Consider the following 21,679-nt stretch of genomic DNA (forward strand, 5'->3'; position numbering starts at 1 on the left):
GCGAGGAATGGAATAGCCTACATGATCTCTTATCCCCTTTTTATAGACTAGCATACAACACTTCATGGAGATTGTAGCTCTAGAAAGAGTTACGTCTATCTTAAAGGTTGCAACAAATCACCCAACAACACAATATCTTATTGTGAAGTTAACCATCCTTTCAAGGTCCCACCCCTGCTACATTACTAGATTAGCTTTGATATCACCATTTGTGGCAACTAGAGTAAATTTTACATATACATGTGTGTTATATTTTAAAAGGAGTAGTCAAGTTACAATTGAAACTCCTCATGATCACTTATATAGCTCAATTAAATATAATATATAGTGTGAGACAAAATAAGTTTTTTCAGTGTGTCAGTCGTTTTGTCTAAATTATAAGTACTTAACCATATGTTAAGATGCATTTCCACAAAGTGAAAATTGGGAATGGCACGAGCTAACTTAAGAAAATTTAGGAAGAATGAAAGGTCAATTTCGTAAATTTAAGTACAATAATAATTTGTAGTGGGAAAATAGAGGCACTCTCATGCAGTTCGAGAGCTCAAGACCCCCTTTAAAAGCCCCCCTCCCCAAAGCCTAAAGGAGGATAAAAATAAGAGGCAGAAAAAGCATGGCTTCTAGGGAGCATAAAAGAGCAGCGCTAAATGAGAAGTTGCAACAGCTTCGTGCTGCCACCAACTCTAATGCTGTAATTACTATTTTCCAACAGCTTTGGCCTTCAATATCTTCTTCTTCTTGGGGTGCTCCTGGAATTTGATACTCCAATATTCTTATCTCTAATTCTTCATTATTTGATTTCTTGCTCCGATTTGTGTCTTTGGCAGCTGAACAAAGCTTCAATTATAGTAGATGCATCCAGGTATATAAATGAGTTGAAGCAAAAAGTGGAAAGACTGAATCAAGATATTGGAACTTCACAAAGTTCAAAAGCTCAAAATTCATTGCCTGCGGTACATATATATTATAATTTCAATTATTGCATCCAATTGATATCTTTCTTGAATCATGTTTTACCTGATAAAACAACTTACACTATTAATTTTATTGTACTTTGAGCAGGTTACTGTGGAAACCCTAGAAAGGGGTTTCCTTATTAATGTGTTTTCAGAAAAAAATTGTCCTGGTTTGCTAGTCTCAATACTAGAAGCATTTGAGGAGCTGGGTCTTGAAGTGCTCGATGCTAGGGTTTCTTGTTCAGATATTTTCCAGTTACAAGCTGTTGGTGGAGAAGTAAGGAAGACCATATTTTTATTGTGTTCTATATGGACTAATACACAAAAGGAATTCATAGTCCACACTATTCCCTATATCAACTTATATAAATATATATATATATATATATATATATGATTCTCATGCGGTTTTGTATATTTGTGAATTTATTTATTCTTTAAAAGGGGGATAAATATATAAAAATAAATTTGAACATCACGTGTGAACTTAAATATGGTGTGAGCCACACAATTCAAGTTTTTCTGATTGTGTGTACGAAGGCTTCAATGAGTGGTTGGCATTCATTTCACCTATTTTTGTGATTGCATGTATATGGCCGCATATATGATGCTTATATATATAAATTTTCAGTGATATCTGTATCGAACTAATCTCTATTTTCTTAGTACTTTTGAATTCTTGTAATCTATATCTGTATCTTATAATCTCAACACTATTATAGATAGATTGTGCGAGCGACAATTTATTTGCACTTAAATGAATTAGATGAATGTTCTTATTTTTGCAGAATCGTGATAGCTTAGATGCTCAAGTGGTGAAACAAGCTGTGTTGGAAGCTATCAAGAACTGTAATGAAGAGCAAGAATAACCCATCACTCTTTGCTTCTTCCTCTTCTTCCCTTTACGTGTAGGGCTGAGGAAAATAATCCACCCAAGGGAACTCTAAGATCTTCTGCTTAAAGCAAAATTGCTTATGCATTGTTGATATCATAAGTTCTCAAACAGTGTCAAGAACATAGTAAGCCAATTAGCCAAAAGCCAGAAGCTTAGTATTTTGGTGCAAAACAAGCATTGGGCATTGATGGTGAAGAAACCTAGTATGCCTTTTTGGTGATAAAATTGTGAGTTTGTTGGTTTCATTTAGTTATTTGATTAACACCTAGCCTTATATTTCATAGTTTTGGATGCCTCATATTCATGGCTGAAGATAATCCAAACAAGTAGCTCCTTAATGCAGGTTTGCTTGAATAATCTTTAGTTGGGTTATGCTATCTTCTTTGAATCAAAGAATGCTTATTTGTATCTAATTTAACATCCATTTAAAATTAGAGGATCGGATTTGTCACATCATCAATATTAGTATCTAAGCAAATTATTAATGAGGTGGAAAATCTAATCAAACTATAATTTCAAAACGGATAAATGAGGTTTTAGAAACTAGTCCACGATAGAGTTATCCTAACAACTCTTGAGAATCTGAATCCTGAAAAGACTACATTCAAGTAATAAAACTAGAAATATGGTATATTATCTTCTAGTAAAACGTAGTAAATTTGTTTGAATTCCTATAAACATTAAATTGAATGATAACGTGAACCAAAAAATAAAAATGTTCAATTAATTTTCCCATGATAAAAGAGCATATACCTGGTTCACACTTTAAATGTTCAAAATTGTGGCATCTAGTGTTACAGGTAGTACAGTATAATTGCAGGTTTCCTTTTGTAACAAACTTAATGCCAACATGTACTGGCCTATATATGCTGCTATATGTTTTCTCGTCAGATTCAATGGGCACTAGTGATTCTTTTGTAATAACTCATGTGAGAGGACCAATATTGCACGTAATTGTTACACAAAATAATAACTTGGTGTTTGAGGCATTGTTCTTCTTTCTTTTGAGATATATAGGTCGATAGTGGGGCAAGGCAGGGCAGGGCAGGGCAGGGCGGGGGTATAATTTAAACTACAGACATGGGACATTAGTCATACCACAAAGGACGCAATTATTTCTTATTTTTGTGCATATCTTTACATTGGGCAACTCTTCCCTTCCTAAAATGTTCACCAAGTAGTAATATGTGGCGTCCACCTCTGTATCATTCACAAACATTATTGGTTCACATATTTCTGAATTATTTGCATTATTATCAACTCTTGGTTCATAGCTGATAAATGTCTATTTCATGATTATTATTATTATTATTATTTTTGTATTTAATAATATACATAATATCATGTTATTTTAAATGGAGATAGTAAATTTTTCTCAGGAGGCAATAGTGAATAGACTATTAGTTCAAGTTTTTTTGTGTGGAGAAAGTGGTTCAAGTGTTTGTTTGCTTAGGGATGTCCCATAAAATTGGAACCGGAAGTTTTTTTTTTTTTGGGGGCACTGTGTGCGTTACTACTTACTGGGCTTGTAAAGTAGATTCTCCAAAAAAAGAAAAAAATTTGCAAAGTACCGTTCCTATTTGGTGCCCAATAATTAATTAATTAGCGAGAGCAATGGATACGTTGGGCATCGGCACCTATGTTTCTTAAATAGGTCCAGATGGCCCTGTCTAGCCCAAATATGTTTACTCCACTACCCAATTGATGAACTAGATCTGGCCTGGCCTGCTCCATAAAAGCCCAATGGATTATGAAGCTGTACACAATAACCTAGCATATATTTATTCCACGGAAACCTGTCCATTTGTGACATTTATCATAATTTATATTTTACATATATAATTTCAGTCTATGGTGCAGAGATGGGGGAAAGGAGTTTATATATACACGTATATAATTAAAATTAATAATAATGGTTCCCGATTGATATAAGAATCATATGACAATAAAATTAGAAACAATTTATTATTATTATTTATAATTGTTGACATAACTTATTATGATTAGTATTGTGGGGTCCAATAGTTTGGGGGTTCGGCCCGCTCGCTTATGGGGAGTTCCCAGACTCCAAACCGAAAGAGGCCAAGGCCCAAGCTCAAAAATAGTAAGCCCAAAGTGGCCCGAAGATACAGCCGAGGACAGCTTAGTCCTCGGCAGACCCAAGATCCCTTTGATGAAAGTGGAATACAAGCAAACTTAAAAGATCAGAAAATATCTCGGGAAAATAGTCCTTAATACCCTTCATTGATATGACATTGCACCTAATAGAACCGGATTCCCAGGCTTTATTAACCATCTCCCACAATTTCGGGATTAGACTGATGGGACAAATCTCTGTCCTGGAAAAGTCGACCCTACACGTGGACGAGGGACAATGAACGTAGGCTAGTATAAAAGAAAACGTAAGGTGACAAAGTGGGGGATCTCCCATCTCACTTCCTGAGAAAAACTTCAGGAAGGAGAATGCCCGGATAATATATGCGCATCACCCCGAAAAACCCACCGTCGGGTAACCGGAGAAAACATTAGTGCTCCTTGGACATGATCCGAGGAGCCAAATCCCTCAAGTTACAAAGGTGTAAGGCCTGAATATCCAGACTAAAGCCTTTTCTTGTCTTGGTTCACCTAAAGTCCGGCCTGAACTAGCGCCCTGTGACCCAACGCTGGCCTTTCAAGCCCACTCTCTATAAATGTTATTGTAAGGGATTTTCTGTAGGCGAGCCCAACATCGTTGTTGGGCCGCTAGAGATTCGTGTCCCTACAAGTATATAATAATAAAAATTACATTAATGATAGATTTATTTTTTATTTTTTATATAAGAATGATAGAGTTATTTTAAAGTAATGCTAGGTACTATAATCACAATTTTTCCCTTAATAAGTTTTGAAAAATATCGTGTCTCTACCATTGTCTTATAATTACTCTTTGGTAAGAGAAATATTAAAAGGTGGAATTTTCATATATGCAACTTTTGCTAGGTATGAGTATTGAGTTGATAATAAATAAGCTCTCAAATGTAACACCCGTATTATAGAAGGTTGAAGTTGAAAAGACAATTTAGACCCTTTTGTCGATTTTAAGTGGAATTAATTAACTTTGCACATTAACCAATTATGCAAGTCGTTTTGATTACTTGTTAATTACCATAAATAACAAATCACTAAATAAAGCGATAAAGCATAAAGTAAATGGATAATACTTAGGTACAATACTATGAGTCCAAATCTTCTGTTCCACTTTTCCTGCTCCACTCTATACTCCACTAATAAAAGTTTGCCACGTGTTAACATAATTAATTAAATACTATCATTAATAATGATAGTATTTAATTAATTATGTTAACGCGTGGCAAGCTTTTATTAGTGGAGTATATTAATGATAGTATTTAATTAATTATGTTAACACGTGGCAAGCTTTTATTAGTGGAGTATAGAGTGGAGTAGAAATTAACACGTGACAAGTTTTTATTAGTGGAGTATAGTGTGGAGCAGAAAAAGTGAGACAGAAGATTTGGATTCCAATACTATAGGTGCATTATAGTAAGTTCTCCAATTAAATCCAAACACTTGGTTCTATTGATCAATAAAACATAAAAAAATATTATCTTGTCAAAGGATAATTAAATTCAATGGAGTTATCTGTTTGAATTTAATTAGAAAACCTAATGTACAACACTTAAGGTATTGTATCTAGGTTTTACCTAAAGTAAATAAAATATTTGAAAAAAAAAATTTAATTGAGTAAAAAAAAGCACTTAATGGATGCATCCAAGAAAAAAAAAAAAAAAAACACTCTAGAAGTTAATCTTAACCCCAAGGAATATTGCACTACTTATAATTAAAGCATTATAATTGAGAAATAATTATATCCCTAATTGCTACCTATTAAATACTTACATATATGATGCCACAATCTGCTCCAAGTCGTTTGAACTCTTCTGTCTTGAAATTCTCCAACGAATTGCTTGAATTCAAGGTTTTCCTTGAAGATTTCTTCTCTGTTGTAATGAATAGGAAATGATTTGTGGTTGTTGAGGACTCCTTTTTCGCCCCACGTGGCACTACTTCATTGGCAACCCATGCCACATCAATATATTATTGATTTTTTTGGTTAAAACTATTTAAAGCCCAAAATAAGCTCACATTTCATTTAACTACATAGATTGGGCTCACATGGCCCATGAGATCCTTACTTCAAGAGACAGATTCATGGTCCACATTTCCTTTTCATCAATTGGGATCATAACTTATGATATCATCAACATCAACATATGGATCGGGCTTAAGCAATGAATCAAAACTCACAGCCCATATTATCTCTCTTACACTCAAGGTAAGCGGCTTCTTCAACAAGAGCCCATATTTACACAAAATGACAACAAAACCCAAGGTACCTCATCTTATCTTCGGCTTATGATCCAATCTCATAAGTCTCTTTGGGGAAACTTTGGGAGTTATGGTTTGGAGGGCCAAGAGGTATGTTCAGTAAAGTTTCAGTGGTTTAAAGTTGATAAAAGAGATATGTTGCTTGACATGTCTTCTCTAACTCCCTGAACTCTGATGAGTCCGTGTGTAGCGGGTAACATATGGTAAGCATCTCTTATCACATAGCACTTTAGATGATAAAATTCTCCATTGCTCTTTTCCTAAAACTTAATATTCATCATATGAAAAATACTTAATATCTCCAGCCATCTAAATGTTGAGAAAATAACTGTTCATTTAATCCCCAGCTGTTACTATACAAATTTAGAAACTTCATTATATTATTCTACATAAACTACATTACTACTTTCAGCAAAAATCCAACTCAAACCCATGACCTGATCTGATTGGTTATATTTAATCTCCAACTATATATAAAATATTCATGATATCTCTAATACCCAGCTGCTGTCTGCCACAATTAGACCATATATTTCTCTGCCAGTTGTCAGAGCAGAGCATTAAATGCTCTTCTTGCTCACCTAGATTAAGTCACAACACAGTGAGACCTTGACTAAATCTCTAAAACTTCATAAATTTCAACCAATCCTTTTATTACTTGCTAAAAACGTGTTGTAATGGAAACTTGGACTAAAAACACAAACACCCGAAAAAAGGAAACATTTCCAGTAGAACCCCAGTAGTGTATTTAGCACTTGACACCTGGCTGGAAGTAATATCATTAGCCATTTAATGCTAAAATCCCAGCAACCAGCTGCTATACCCAAAATAGCAAGATGCCCTTGAAAGAGATCTTACCATTTTCAGCCAAATCCATAAAATAAATGCTGAATTTCCTCTCTAGTAGTTTGAAATCACCCAGTTGACCTCATATGCTTCTGCCCAAAGCAACAACTGTCTTATGACAACTGTGACAACTGTCTCATGATAGCTATCACAGTTTTTCCTGATAGCTAGGACAGCTTTTTTAGAACAAATGTAACAGCTGACCCAACAGCCTTAACATTATTGATTTTCCACATTTGGCTAAAACCAAAACCAACTAAAGAAACTACCTTTCTCTTTCTAAAATACTTTCTTTTTCTACTACTATTTCCCTAGCAGCTCTTACCCAAAATAGCAAGAATACCTTAAACCTAAACATATCAGTTTTGGCCAAATCTTAGGATGGATTTTCTGAAGATTCATTGCTAGTTGAGACAGATTTTGGCTGATATTATTTGCTAAAATACCCTCTTAAACTCAACTCTAAATAGAACTCTTCATCAACACCTCGAGGGGGGGACACCAATGGAGAACAACTTTTTCATAAACTTCCCTATTCTTTCTCCCTATAATTATCTTCCTAAGCTTTTAATGAAGTTGGGAGCTTTTGAGTTTTTTAGTTTCCAAATTAGAAACTAAACTCTCCAGCCCTTAGCTCATAAATGCCCTTCATAAGTTTTCATACATCCTTCAGTAGAAGATCCCAGTAGCTTTGCTAAACACACTACAACACCATTACTCTCTTATACTCATTCTCTCACTCTCCATATCCAGAAAATACGTCTATCTTATTGCTCCTGTCTCTAAATACCTAAACACATTTCCATACCCTTCTCTTACAAAATATTTCCTCTTGGAAAGCAATCTCTATAACTTCTCTAGCGGTTATAATCTCATATTTTTACTATTTTTAACATCCATATCTCTCATACTTCCATATATCATACATATTACGAATATTACATCCCACAAAACACCTATATCTTTTACCATCTCCACACTTCTCAAGAGATATCAAACACTCATACCAAAAGCCCTTCTTATGGAAGGAATAAAACTTCTAATGCTAAAGCCCTTCTCCTAGAAGGCACCAAGATCTCATATTAAAGCCATTCTCATGGAAGACACAAATCCATCTTACATAAAGCCCTTCTCTTAGAAGGCACAAGTACTCCATACAAAAGCCCTTCTCATGGAAGGCAACACTATTCATAACTTCACAACAACTAAAAGAGCATTGTCAAGGGGAAAACTCATTTAAGTGCATAATAAGAGGGGCAAGCTTAACCAGCCCTACATAGCTGGGTATACTCTCTCTCTCTCTCCCTCTAGTTGCACCCATTTTCCCCCTTCAGTCTTGAAGTCATTATGGTAAACTGCCTTTCTACTGCTAGAGTCATTCTGCTGGAATCCTATCAGCTCATTGATGCTACACAATTGGAGCTATAAACCATACAAAGATAAGTGACTTTACTTCCATATCTTTAAATTTACATCATTGAGTACATGATTACTTTACCTATAAATAAATACTACTTTTTTTCAAATGTTATTACAACTATTAATCAAAACTATCATATCAAATGCATATTATATATTTATTTAACCATTATCGTGATTCTTAGACTTTGGTTTTAATGGTTTTGTAGGTTGAAAAATACATCGGTAGCCATTGGACCTATTAGATTCTAAGACTTTAGGAACTAATGTATTAGAACTTCAATTTGTATTATGTTGACAAACCATGATCAAAACATAGAGTCTAGGTTTAGGCTTGCTCAAATTATGTTTATTTTTAAAATTGGAATTAAGTGATTGCAGAATTTATTGGACTAAATCTACAAGGCTCGATCGATCGAAAATTAGACTCGATTGATCGAACCACGTGCAGATTTATTTTTCTGCAAAGTTCCAATTCAGCCCAAACTCTACTTAAACATATTGGGTTTCAAGTGAAATACTCCTACATATAAAGGAAACCCTAAAATGTTTTTATAAGTTTTTTAGAGAGAGAAGAGTGTGCCTCTTTTGCATATCTAGGGTTTTGTACCCAAAAACTCTCTAAGGACTTTGTTGCTCTTTATGCCGTGTGTGTGAATCTTCTGTGAGATCTAAAGGTCTTTGCCTTTACATACACTTAGGGTTTCCAATCTCAAGATTGATGTTGAGAGCTTGGTGATCAATTTAGTTGCTGATTCAAGAGCTTAAAGATACACAAGCGGGTGTGCTTGTACTTGCTAAAAATTTAAGAAAGAAGTAGTTCGTGGACTCGGAGCTATCATAGGGTCGTGGTAGTAAGTTTCCTACTTGAGGTAGCAATAGAATGTTAGTGGTCTAAGTCGCTATTGTGTAAACTTCAATTCTTTCATAGTGGATTCAGTTTTACATTGAAAATAGCTAGGTTAAATCCTCCCCAGGTTTTTTACTGGTTTGGTTTTCTTGAGTTATCATATTATTGTGTTCTATATTTTTTGCACTTTGCAATAATATGATATATGTGTGTTAACCTAAACTTAATAATTTACCTAAGTTAATTACTTGGCTAAATAACTAGGTTAATCTGGTTGTGTTTTAAGGGGTCTAAAAATGAACAGGACCACGTGGCCCAATGTTGAGTTCCGGATGGAACTCCCCGAACAGAACCTGGGCCTAGTAAGGTCATCCCTCCAACAGACCACATGTGGTTGGGTAACTGAAAAAGGCCCTCGAACAGTGGTTTCAACCTTGATCACCAATAGAAAACATTATATTGAGATTGTATATTTGAACTCATAGGTTATGGTGAAAAGAGAGGTTTTGTGTTTTTTTTTCCTTCTTAGATGAACAACATACTCTCTAACCTCATCACCAATTGACTCTTATATGCTTTTTTATAGTTTAGCATGCAGGTTACAATTACAAACTTTGTAGCTGACTTAATGGAACTAATTAAAAATTAGGTTTTTTGTGTCTTGATCAAGTGGTGAAGAGACAATTGATAGACTAATCTCAATCAATCAAGGGTTAGTCTAGTATACAGTGATTGCCCTTTCTTGATATGAATCTTAGGAACTTGTAATCATAATTTGACAAATACACTCAACCAAGGTTGTGCATTATTCAAATAAAAATTTAATTTATCTCTTAGAAGATTTGTATGATCATACCACACATTCCATTTCCATACACCCCAACATATTCATGCATTACAATATTCATGTTTTTGCATAGAGTAAATGACAAAGTTTAGCTACAAAATTGGTTGTAAATTAAACCACAATCTTACTCAATATCTTTTTATTGGAGGTGAATTTTGACAAATCTATCATCGAATTACATTTTCTTCTTATATCCTTCATGCTTGCAAAATTTATAGAAAATTAAAGATCAATAACTATGTCATTAATAAATTGTTTAAACTGTAAGTTTTTGTAGTTAAAATTATGGGAAATGCTAACGAATGCCCTTAGGGTATTGGTTAATAATCCATTTAAAGAAAGTTTTTATGCGAAAAAAAAGCAATTAATGTTTTGACAGCTTTTTTCATTTTCCATAAAAGTGGTATGAAAACTTTCCTAAAATGGATTATTAACCAATGTCCTAAGGGCACTCATTAACATGACCCTAAAATTATACATAAAATATAATATTATAGATTATATAGTAATAATACTCTCTCTGTCCCAATTTGTTTGTCCTGTTTGAAAAGTCAAACTTTTTAATTGAACATCATTTATTATCTTGTCTACCTTATAAAAATGTATAAGTTTACAAAAATACCCTTAAATCTATTTATTAGGTTTTATTTTTTTATTTTTTTTTTATTTTTTAAAGAGAGATTTTTAATGAGGTAACTAAAAAGGTGCCTCAATTAGATTGATTTTTTTTTTAAATATTTGTTAGTTTTCTTTTCAAATAGTTTTGAAAAGAAATTAGGGGTATAATAGGAACATTAGTAAATTAATTACTTTTATTTTTAGAAACATGACAATATTTTGGGACATCTCAAAATGGAATAGACGACAAACAAACTGGAACAGAGGGAGCATCCAATTGGCACAAAATTTGATATATGTATTAAGAGTATAAAGAACATGTAATCCAACAGTTAGATTTTCGAAATATGTAGTAATGTTAATGATATTAAGTAAGGCTATAACCTTAGGCTATAATCAATTTTGTAGCTAAATTTTATCCAATAGTAAATGCATTTCTTTTCTATTTGCCGACATTAACGGGTTGCCAAGAGACCCTACTTGAGTGTTCTAGGATACGCTATCATGTTGACTTTAAGACTAAAATTTAAGGCTATGTCTCAAACTCTAGCATCAAAGATATACAATAATAGGATGCTTTAAGAGTATTGATTTAGGAAATATTTTTAAAAACTTTTATGAAAAAAGAACTAAGTAATTAATTGTTTTGACGGCTTTTCATATTTCTCATGAGAATAATGTCAAAACTTTCATAAAATTGTTTATTAATAATTGCCCTAAAAGCACCTCGTTAACAAGACCCATACAATAATATATGGGTTATGATATTAAGTAAGGCTATAGCCTTAAGCTATAATCAATTTTGTAGTTAAATTTTGTCCAATAGTAAATGCATTTCTTTTCTATTTGCCGACATTAAAGGGTTGCCAAGAGACCCTACTTGAGTGTTCTAGGATATGCTATCATGTTGACTTTAAGACTAAAATTTAAGGCAATGTCTCAAACTCTAGCATCAAAGATATACAATGATAGGATGCTTTAAGAGTATTGATTTAGGAAATATTTTTAGAAACTTTTATGAAAAAAGAAGTAAGTAATTAATTGTTTTGACGGCTTTTCATATTTCCCATGAGAGTAATGTCAAAACTTTCATAAAATTATTTATTAATAATTGCTTTAAAAGCATCTCGTTAACAAGACCCATACAATAATATATGGGTTATGTTAACGGGCACCACAAGGTGCCCGTTAACAACTTTTTTGAAATTTTTATGACAATTTTTTTTTTCTTTTTTACAGTTTTATCTCATTTTTTTTTTCAACTTTATAATACCGCTTAATGTAATTTTTGACTTTTTCTGACAAGGTTCCCGTTAACAACAACTTTTTTGAAATTTTTATGACTTTTTTTTTTTTTTTTTTTACAAATTTATCTCATTTTTTCAACTTTAGAGTAATGCTTAGTGTTTTTTTTTTTGACTTTTTTTGACATTTTTTTTTGTGTGTCTTTTTTGCACCTTAACAAGCACTGGTTGGTGCTTGTTAACATTTCCTATAATATATATATTCGAAAGCATACAACATTTTTGGAATCATCATTTACATTACTTTTGTTATGTGTCAATTATAATATATTATATTAATAATTGACATAAAAAAAAAGTGTTTATAGACTTATTTAAAAAATAATGGCTAATTATGATAAATAAATTGGAGCACTACTATAGAGTTACATTAAAGATCTAAGTAGATCTTAAATTAGATTAGACTAGAGCACTCGAAAAGAAAGAATTTAATTCTCGTCTTATTCGTTCCACATTTACATACAGCTGAACCGCAATTAATTATATTAATTAGGACAGCTATCTACTTCGACTCGGCGATGGGCTTGCATGCATTTCCGTGTTGAATAGTTGACAAGTCAATCTACTAGCAGCAAATCAGCAATAACATGCATGGAGCCCCGTTGTCAAATCACAGTTTATTTAATTTGATTCACATGTCCCATGTCAAAAACCAAGAGACGTAAGCGTTTCAAAAATCTCCTACTTTAATTAATATATGTCACCAAAATCTTTTGAAAAATTCAAACTTTGAGTAATTGGGAAAAATAAAAAAAATAAAATCAAGCAGCACTACTTTTGCATTTCTAATATTGTTTTTTTCTTCAATTTATTAAATAACCTTTGCCGACTATTGCATGTCGTTTCCCACTTATTTGGCCAAATATTTTATTCAAGCTGCAACATTTTTTTTTTTTTTAAAATTTTTAATCTTACCTTTTGAATGAAAAACTTATTAAATCACCGAATAGACATATTCCTATATTGTAAAAATCTTCAATTTATGTGAGACCGAAAAGTGATGATTGATAGAAAATTCACCATTGTCACCGAATAATATATGAAAATTTAGTACATGATTGAGTATAATAATCCATGAAAGAAGTCATCGTTACGACTTTGTAGGCACTAGACACAATGGATTAGGTGTCATCCAAAATTTCGAGCTAAATTGGTGCTTGTCCATATGGAGTCATATTATACTTTTCAAAGTTTAATGTTTCTGAATTTTGAGAGATATTCAATAAACCCACGTCAACTTCTGCATCAGTTCCGGAAATTCACTATAATTGGATGATGTTAAGATGGAACTATATCAGTCTTCTAGACCCAATAAAATAAGAGAGGGGAGATCATATAATTTAAGCTTAGTTATGTATATTTTCCCTCCAATGTATTAAGGATAATTTGAGAATGAAAGAATAGATGGTATTTAAAAATTTTCTGAAGTACTTTTGGAGTGGATTTTTTGAGGTACAATTTTCTAAAACCTCTTTCTTTTTATTTATTTATTTTATTTATTTTTATTTTTTTGAAGTACAATTATATAGTCATCAAACCCAACTTAGTTTTAGTCGTTAGTATAAGCTTATAATAACATGCACAATATTTAGTAAAATGCATCGAAGAGGAAGGGAAGGAAATGATCTCATCCTTTTTAGGTAAAATATATAGTTTGTGACAAAATTTGGAAGTAAATTTTGCAGATGCAAAATAATTAGAGGGTATAAGTCTATAATTTTACATCGACCTTATAATTTCAACCTATGACTTCGATTTCTAGTGTAGGCGATGATTGAATCTCAGATCTCTTATTCAACCATATATCAGAGATTTACTAGTTGAATTGACTGTAACCCACCAGCTTTAATAAACTTAAACTGTTATATATGTCCATATTTTCTTATTATAAATAGGAGATTAGGTGTACTATATGACTTTGGATTAATTGAAATCGGTGAATGACATTCTAATTATTGGCAAAAATACAATCTCTTTTTTTATTTGAACACCTCTAGATAGGCTCTAACTCCTTTAACATTTTGTATTCATTAAAATAAAATAAAAATAAATGCATGCAGGCAGGTGTCACAATTATTACACAAGAATCTGATTGACAAAATGCTTACAAATTTGAATCATTAGAGCCTAGAAAAGGTATACAAGAATCTGATTGACAAATGCATACAAATTTGAATCATTAAAGCCTAGAAGGTATACGTTTTTTTTCTATCAAACACATCAAGCTTTTATATATATGGGACCTCGATGGCATGCTGCTATAGAAAAACAAAGTCACTTTAAGCAAGCGTGTGGGTCACTACTCACCAATCAATATAGTGGCTGTGGAAAATTCTTCACACTTTACATGCTCATGCTTGTCCTTATTTCACATTAGTCTCTGCGACTGAAATACCAGAAATTCTTTAAGATAATTAACTAATAAACAAAAGAGAATAAGAAATACGGTAGAAACTAATCATGAATTAAGACCTAAGGGAAGGAAGAGAGACTAAAAGTGTGTGTTATGCTCCTGACCATCAAACCGCTAAAAATAGATGTAAAAGTATAAGATATTACAAATTAAGCATGGGAGTATTTTTCATATCGTTTTCAGTATGTGCTGTGTGGTGGTCCTTCGGAGCAGCATATATACATACTAAGTCAAACTCACTCACTATAACAAGTGGAATCCTCATGACCTTTATTTTCTTTCCTTATCACAAGGTTGGGAATCCAGATTCTCCTTCATTAGAAATTTGGGCAACGGTAAATCATAAGACTTTTGATTATAGACTTTATTTTTTAAAATCGAAAATTACAAATACCACTCCTGTGATATATTTTTAAAATGTAGAGCGATTATGTGTTTTATATTGACACTGATAATAAAGAGCTATCATCAAAAGCAAACGTTATAGGTTGAAACTTTCGTAAATAAAAAAAAAAAAAAATTCCAAGCCTTTTGCTTTGTGACATATTTTCCTCAACTGCCAATAATACCCATTAGAAAATATATATTTTATAATTAAAAAAAAAAAGAGATTTTTCTGCATGTATTTTTTGCCTTGTGAACAAAAACAAACCCAAAAGATCATTAAAAGAAAAGGATATGGAGAACCATAAATGTGTGGATAAAAATATATTTTTCTTTAATTCTTTCTCTACACCGCTATATGCGATGTTAGCATTTACCACATTATTAAATTCTATTAAATATAATTCATAAAATAAAGGAAATATGTATTAAAAAAAAAAAAAACTATAGAATAACCCTATTATTTAAATATATACCCAGCGGATGGAATGTCTAATCTATGCATTTTAAAATGAAGAAATAAGCTAGCTACTTTTTTCCGTTAAGGAAGCTAATTGAATATAAAGAGTAAAGACCAGTAAGTAATACTAATTTCTAACTTTGAAAATTCAATGGCATCCTTTGGTTGTGATATCCTACAAAAAGGCCTTTAATTTTAATTTGTTTTGGAGTGTTGTATATATATAAGTATATGTATATCTTTCAGGCCAAAATAGGCATCTGCTCCTTTCGCCTAAAAGATGTAACAAAATGTCTCTATTCTGAAATTATCTAAAAAAATACCCCTGTTTTGAAACTTGATTTGTAGAAAATCGAACTTCAATGAAAAACTCGATTTGATGAAAATTAAGTAATGTGAGAAATTTTACATGGAATTTGAGTTCCATATATTTTTTTTTTGGTAAGTTTGATTTCACATAACTTGATTCTCTAAAAATCAAGTTTTTCATTAAAACTCATTTTTTAAAAAATCGAGTTTAAAATAGGAGCATTTTGCTAGATAGTTTTAGAACATGACATTTTGCCGGAATTGCTGGAAAATTTTGACGAAAGGGCCAAATGCCCATTTTTGGCATATCTTTCATAAACATCAATTTTGTTTTCATTACTTGACTTGGTTCTTATTTTAATTACACATATAATCTTCTTTATGAAACTCAAGCGACAATAATGCTGATCATCAGGTCAGATATTCATAAGCAATAATCATATATATTTGACTATATTCTACATATTTTCGGTCAATGATCTGTAATATGTATTCGTTTACTACTAATTTATTACTTAGTAAACACTATTAGCGTATGCTATTGGGACATAAACAAATATTTCAGTAGGCAAAAGCCATTTTTACACAGGACGGTCCCATGCAATGCTACTATGGCAAGGAAATTATATATAAAGAAGTGAAAGGTATCACAGAAAAGGAAATTTTTTTAAGAGAGTATGTGAAATCATTGAATATTTGGTGCAATAATTGGTGGCTTAGAAGTGAAGCATTTATGCAATTGGCAATCTTTGCTATCGTTCTTTTCCGATTCACCAAACAAGATTCTCTACAACAAATTGCGTTCATACTTCATACTGTTAAATACTTAAAATCACACAAAAAGGCCTACCGAAGTTTTAGAAATTTACAATGAATATTTGGTAAAATGGTGAATAGAACCACGACAACAAAGATTTTTACTAGTACAGATACTGGATATCAAGGGACTCATTGACTAGCTAGGCGTTCGCATTGGAACGATGGAGCGCATACATTTCTCTTTAACCAATGGTGTGCCTGTGAAGGTTTACCATTCCCCGATAACATATGAGGGGACATGGCCTTCCCCTATAATGGTAACAAGGGAGAAGGCCTATGTCGTTTTACATTAAAGAGAATGTCTAGAAATACAAAAAATTTGACACTTGATAATGTGACAGATAGATTGTTAGTATTAGATTAAAAAAAGGAGAAGTGATGTTAGTGGTAGATTGAGATAAAAATAAGTTTATTCTCAAAAAGAAAAAAGAAGATAAAAACTAGTTAAAACTTGTCATTTATGTTAGCTATTGCAACTATGCATTATTTTCTTCTTTATTTTAATGAAAACTACCTTACTTTAGTTTTGAATGATGAACTTTCAATTTTTTTTTCTCCATTAAATTGGTAGTGTGGAATTGAAACATCACTGTAAGGAAGTCAAGAGATGCCAACTAAACCAATGATTTGGATAATCGACACACTTCCTAGCTAGCTTTATCATTTAAAAAAAATATTCCTTTATACTTCCTTACTAATAAAAGTCTCGCTTACCTAAAGTTGAGTGAAATCTGGGCATCCATGTCGCATTCTAGTTGAAATTGGGTGCAATACTATTGATAGAAACCAACAATTTACAAATTTATTAAACCAAGATTCAGATGATAAAAGATGGATAAGAATAATAATAAAAATAATTTTCCTTAGTTGAAGACACTAGCTCCCAAACATCTGCCTGGCCCAGTTGTGCCTATAATTCATCAACTTATGTCTTCATACTCATAGGCCGACATGTTTTGGTCCTACTGTTAGGTCCTAATGCATATACACACACACATATATATATATATATATGTATGTATGTATGGATTGTTAATCAAATCAATATATATAAACAATTAATATAGAAACCATAAAATAGTTAACAACAGGAAATGGACAAGTATCAAGTCGTAGGCTAGAGATGTGATGTTTATTCTATTTCTTCAAATTTATTTAAAATAATTATCAAAGTCATCTATGTCTATAAGACCTTATATAATTTAATGGAATTCGGAAGGAGGGGGCAACGTTGAATAAAGATTGGAACTTTTTATAATTGTAAAAGCTTATGGATGCTTGTTTTTTTTTTGGTTGAAAAAAGCTTATGGATAGTGGATACATTAAATAGGAAAAAAAAAGTTTTTTCTTAAAATAGTCCTAATGCAAAAAAAAAAAAAAAAAAAAAACAAACCCACTGACGTTGTCCTTTTCTTTCAAGGTTTTCTTGGCAGAATTATCGGACTATCCTCATGCCAAAACCTCAATTTTTTAAAACCCTATTGTTGATTTAGTGATTAGTGAAAAATAAACTGTGAACGTACGGATGGTGTTTCCTATTTCTATGTACGTAAAACATATACATGATTCTTACGGAATACAAATGTAAAATAATTAAATTATTGCACTTAATTTACCTATAATATATTCTAAAAGAGGAGTGAAATTAATTATATTAGGACTATTACTATGACAAAAAGAATTTGATAACTAAATTAAACTACTTACTAATAATTAATTAGTATTAAATTTATATTAGACCATCCCATAAAATATGAATATACATACATACAGATTTATGGAAAATATTCATTAATTTTGAATTATTTATGAAAATAGAAGTTTACATTTTATACTTTTCTTTGATCATTCTGCACCTTAGTTAGGAAAATTTGTGGCTCCCCCAGTTGAGATAAAAAATTCCGAGTGGAACTCTAACGAATATGACCAGTCAATAATCCAACAGCTAGAAAATGGGTAATTAATAAAAGCAAAGCCTTGAGAACTCCCTTAATATATAATATATATATATATATATAGTACACACATATTGATTTAGTTATGTATATTTTTTGTTCACAACGTTGAGTCGGCCGTGATAAGAAAAATGCATTCCACAACATCCACGTCACATGCATGGTAGCTGGAAGCCTGGAACTCTTGTATAAATACATGATAACTCTAGTGCCTTAAACCACCCAACAAAGCAAAAGGCCTTCTTTTTCTTCTTCTTCTTCTTCTTCTTCTTCAATAATCATTATGGCTCACTCTTATTCTAGCTCAGCAATTCTAACTACCACAATTAAGTTCTGCCTCTTATTCTCACTTCTTTTGGGGATGGTCTCAGCTCAGTTGTCCCCTACTTTCTATGCAACATCATGCCCTAATGCCCTTTCCACCATTAATTCAGCTGTAAACTCCGCAGTTTCAAGTGAGAAACGCATGGGAGCATCCTTGCTCCGTCTTCACTTTCATGATTGCTTTGTTAATGCAAGTCTCCTCTCTCTCTCTCTCTCTCTCTCTCTCTCTCTCTCTCATGAATGCTTTGTTTTTACTTTTTATATCTCACCGACATCTTTTTCTTTAAGTTATATGTTTGACTTCTCAAGGTTTTATACGCATTCATGTGTGTGTGTTTTTTTTATACTTATTTCGCATTACCTCATATCAAGATTTTCTTTTGTTACTTTGTTTTTGGTCCTGTTTTCCCTTGCTCCTTCCTGCCTAGAGTTGTCGCTGCTACGAGGAAGGATGATTGCATTGTGTTTCATATAAGAATGTTAGGAACATAATTTTTTTTCCACAATATATTATATTAAGATGGTAAACTGTGAACGTAGAAACGTCACTTTATATGGGTCCATCACTAATATTATTTTTATGTATTATTCACAATAAACCATCTAATCCAATTGTGAAAAAATTATATAGGTATATTATTTGATGGTGACAACTTTGGAATAAAAGCCATGGGACCAAATGTTGCTAAAGATTCCCGCAAAATAATTGCAATGGCTTCCTTTGGCATAATAATCTAATTGTACATCAAGACGCGCGCTGATGGCTAACATTGGCTAGCTTCTTATTAAAGAGATTGTAGCAGTCCCGGGGTCAAGTCCGTCACTTTAATTTGGCCAGGCTGGTTGCTAAGTTTTATATTTCACATACTATATATTGACATAATATTGTATTATAAGCCATACAGAGTCATTTAATTGTTTATTCCAAAAGAAAAATGAAGGATAAATTTCATGGAAATTCATGACAACACACACATATATATATATATATATATTATATAATATTAAACAATTTGAACTTCTTATGTAGGCATATAAACATATATACATGGGTGCAATTGTACGGAGGAGTACTGATACTGTAGACTATAGCTGCTATAAACTTTACTACGTAAAATTTATAAACTATCGTCTTAACTTTTAAATGAAATATATATATATATATATTATTGTATAATTTAAATGACACCAATGATTTTCATTGTTAAATCATATATATATATATATATTGAAAATCTTTTATAATAAAAATTAATAATAACTTTAGTACTTTCCTTTGTGATGAGACACACGATAGGATTCTTTTAACACAACATAAATAAATAAATAAATAATGAGTTTGAATAACATTATGTAACAGGGGTGTGATGCATCAGTTCTCTTAGACGACAATTCAACTTTCACCGGAGAGAAAACAGCGGGTCCCAACAATAATTCACTAAGGGGATTTGATGTAGTAGACACTATCAAATCTCAATTGGAAAAAAATTGCCCTGGTGTTGTGTCTTGTGCTGACATTTTAGCCGTTGCTGCGAGAGATTCCGTTGTTGCAGTAAGAAAAAGTCACAACTTCATATTATTTATGAATTTTAATCTGAACCATAATATTATAGGGAAATCAACATCTTGTTGTTTTGCTGTCATTTTCATCATATTATTTGTTTTGATTCAGCTAGGTGGGACTAATTGGACAGTTCAATTGGGTAGAAGAGACTCTACCACCGCAAGTTTAAGTGCTGCTAATTCCAACATCCCTGCTCCAACATTGAATCTTAGTGGCCTTCTCAGTGCCTTCTCAAACAAAGGTTTCACTGCCAAAGAATTGGTGGCCCTATCAGGTTGGTTTTATTTTTTAAATCCTTTATGCCTTTAGAAAGGGCTCCTCATTAATTGACCAAACATTATTTTTATAATTTGTTCAGGATCTCACACAATAGGCCAAGCAAGGTGCACAGTTTTCCGAACCAGGATTTACAATGAAACAAACATAGATTCCTCATTTGCAACTTCATTGAAATCGAACTGTCCAAGCACTGGTGGTGACAACAATCTTGCCCCTCTAGACTTGACTAGTCCAACATCTTTTGACAATGCTTACTTCAAGAATTTGATAAGCAACAAGGGTCTCTTGCACTCAGACCAACAACTCTTTAATGGGGGTTCCACAGATTCACAAGTTAATGCTTACAGCTCCAACTCCGCAAGCTTTCTAACAGACTTTGCAAATGCAATGGTGAAGATGGGGAACCTTAGCCCACTCACAGGCACAAGCGGCCAAATTAGGACAAATTGTAGAAAAGCCAACTAAGTTAAGTCAATGGAGTGTGCCTTTTTGAGGATTCATTTCATTGTTGTCGCTGTTACTAGTAAACAAAATTTTTCATAGTCATTGATGTGAGATGTTATAGTTGATGTATAATAAAAATTGTGAAAATTTTTGAATATGTATTATTGTTATATCAAATATATAGACATTTGTTCAACTTGAAATGCTTCCCTCGTCTTGTTATATTGAAAATGCGAAAGTGATATATATATATATATATATATATATTTACAACAAAAATACAATAAAAAAAAGAGAATTCAACAAATAATAAGTAGCTAGATAATATTTAAAATAAACAACAATTGAGACCGCAAAGAAACTCAATTAAGAGAGAGCAATCAAAGTTTAACCTTAACAACAATCCAATGGATAAGTCCATTAATTCAACAGATGTACTCATGTATATTTAAGGTGTATTAAGTCCAAAAAAGTCCAATATTTTGACAAATTGATCCAATTTCCTCATGTAAGTGTTAAGAGGTAACTACCATTCCAAATAAAGAATCAAATGACCAAGTGACTACTATGGCAAGTTGGCAATATACTTGATTTTAGACCTTTTTTA

At 32.1% G+C, this 21,679-nt stretch overlaps 2 protein-coding genes across 3 annotated transcripts; both read left to right on the forward strand.

Annotated features, from left to right (window-relative positions):
- The first annotated feature begins 533 nt into the window (after positions 1-533).
- LOC126692511 (transcription factor bHLH61-like) lies at positions 534-2,264 on the forward strand. The gene is made up of 4 exons (XM_050388137.1): positions 534-691; positions 828-953; positions 1,063-1,233; positions 1,745-2,264. The coding sequence occupies exons 1-4, from the start codon at positions 614-616 to the stop codon at positions 1,823-1,825; spliced, it is 456 nt and encodes a 151-aa protein (XP_050244094.1). The 5' UTR covers positions 534-613; the 3' UTR covers positions 1,826-2,264.
- A 16,403-nt stretch (positions 2,265-18,667) lies between these two features.
- Positions 18,668-21,275, forward strand: LOC126692512 (cationic peroxidase 1-like). 2 transcript variants are annotated; one of them, XM_050388138.1, is made up of 4 exons: positions 18,668-18,975; positions 20,146-20,337; positions 20,458-20,623; positions 20,708-21,275. In XM_050388138.1, exons 1-4 carry the CDS (start codon positions 18,745-18,747, stop codon positions 21,091-21,093), a joined length of 975 nt encoding a protein of 324 aa, XP_050244095.1. In that variant the 5' UTR covers positions 18,668-18,744; the 3' UTR covers positions 21,094-21,275. The 2 variants fall into 2 exon arrangements, with proteins under 2 accessions (XP_050244095.1, XP_050244096.1); XM_050388139.1 differs by lacking the exon at positions 20,146-20,337 and having other exon boundaries at positions 18,668-18,979; positions 20,462-20,623.
- Positions 21,276-21,679: the final 404 nt, after the last annotated feature.

The sequence above is a fragment of the Quercus robur genome, chromosome 7 (genome assembly GCF_932294415.1).
Source record: "Quercus robur chromosome 7, dhQueRobu3.1, whole genome shotgun sequence".
Lineage (NCBI taxonomy): Eukaryota > Viridiplantae > Streptophyta > Magnoliopsida > Fagales > Fagaceae > Quercus > Quercus robur.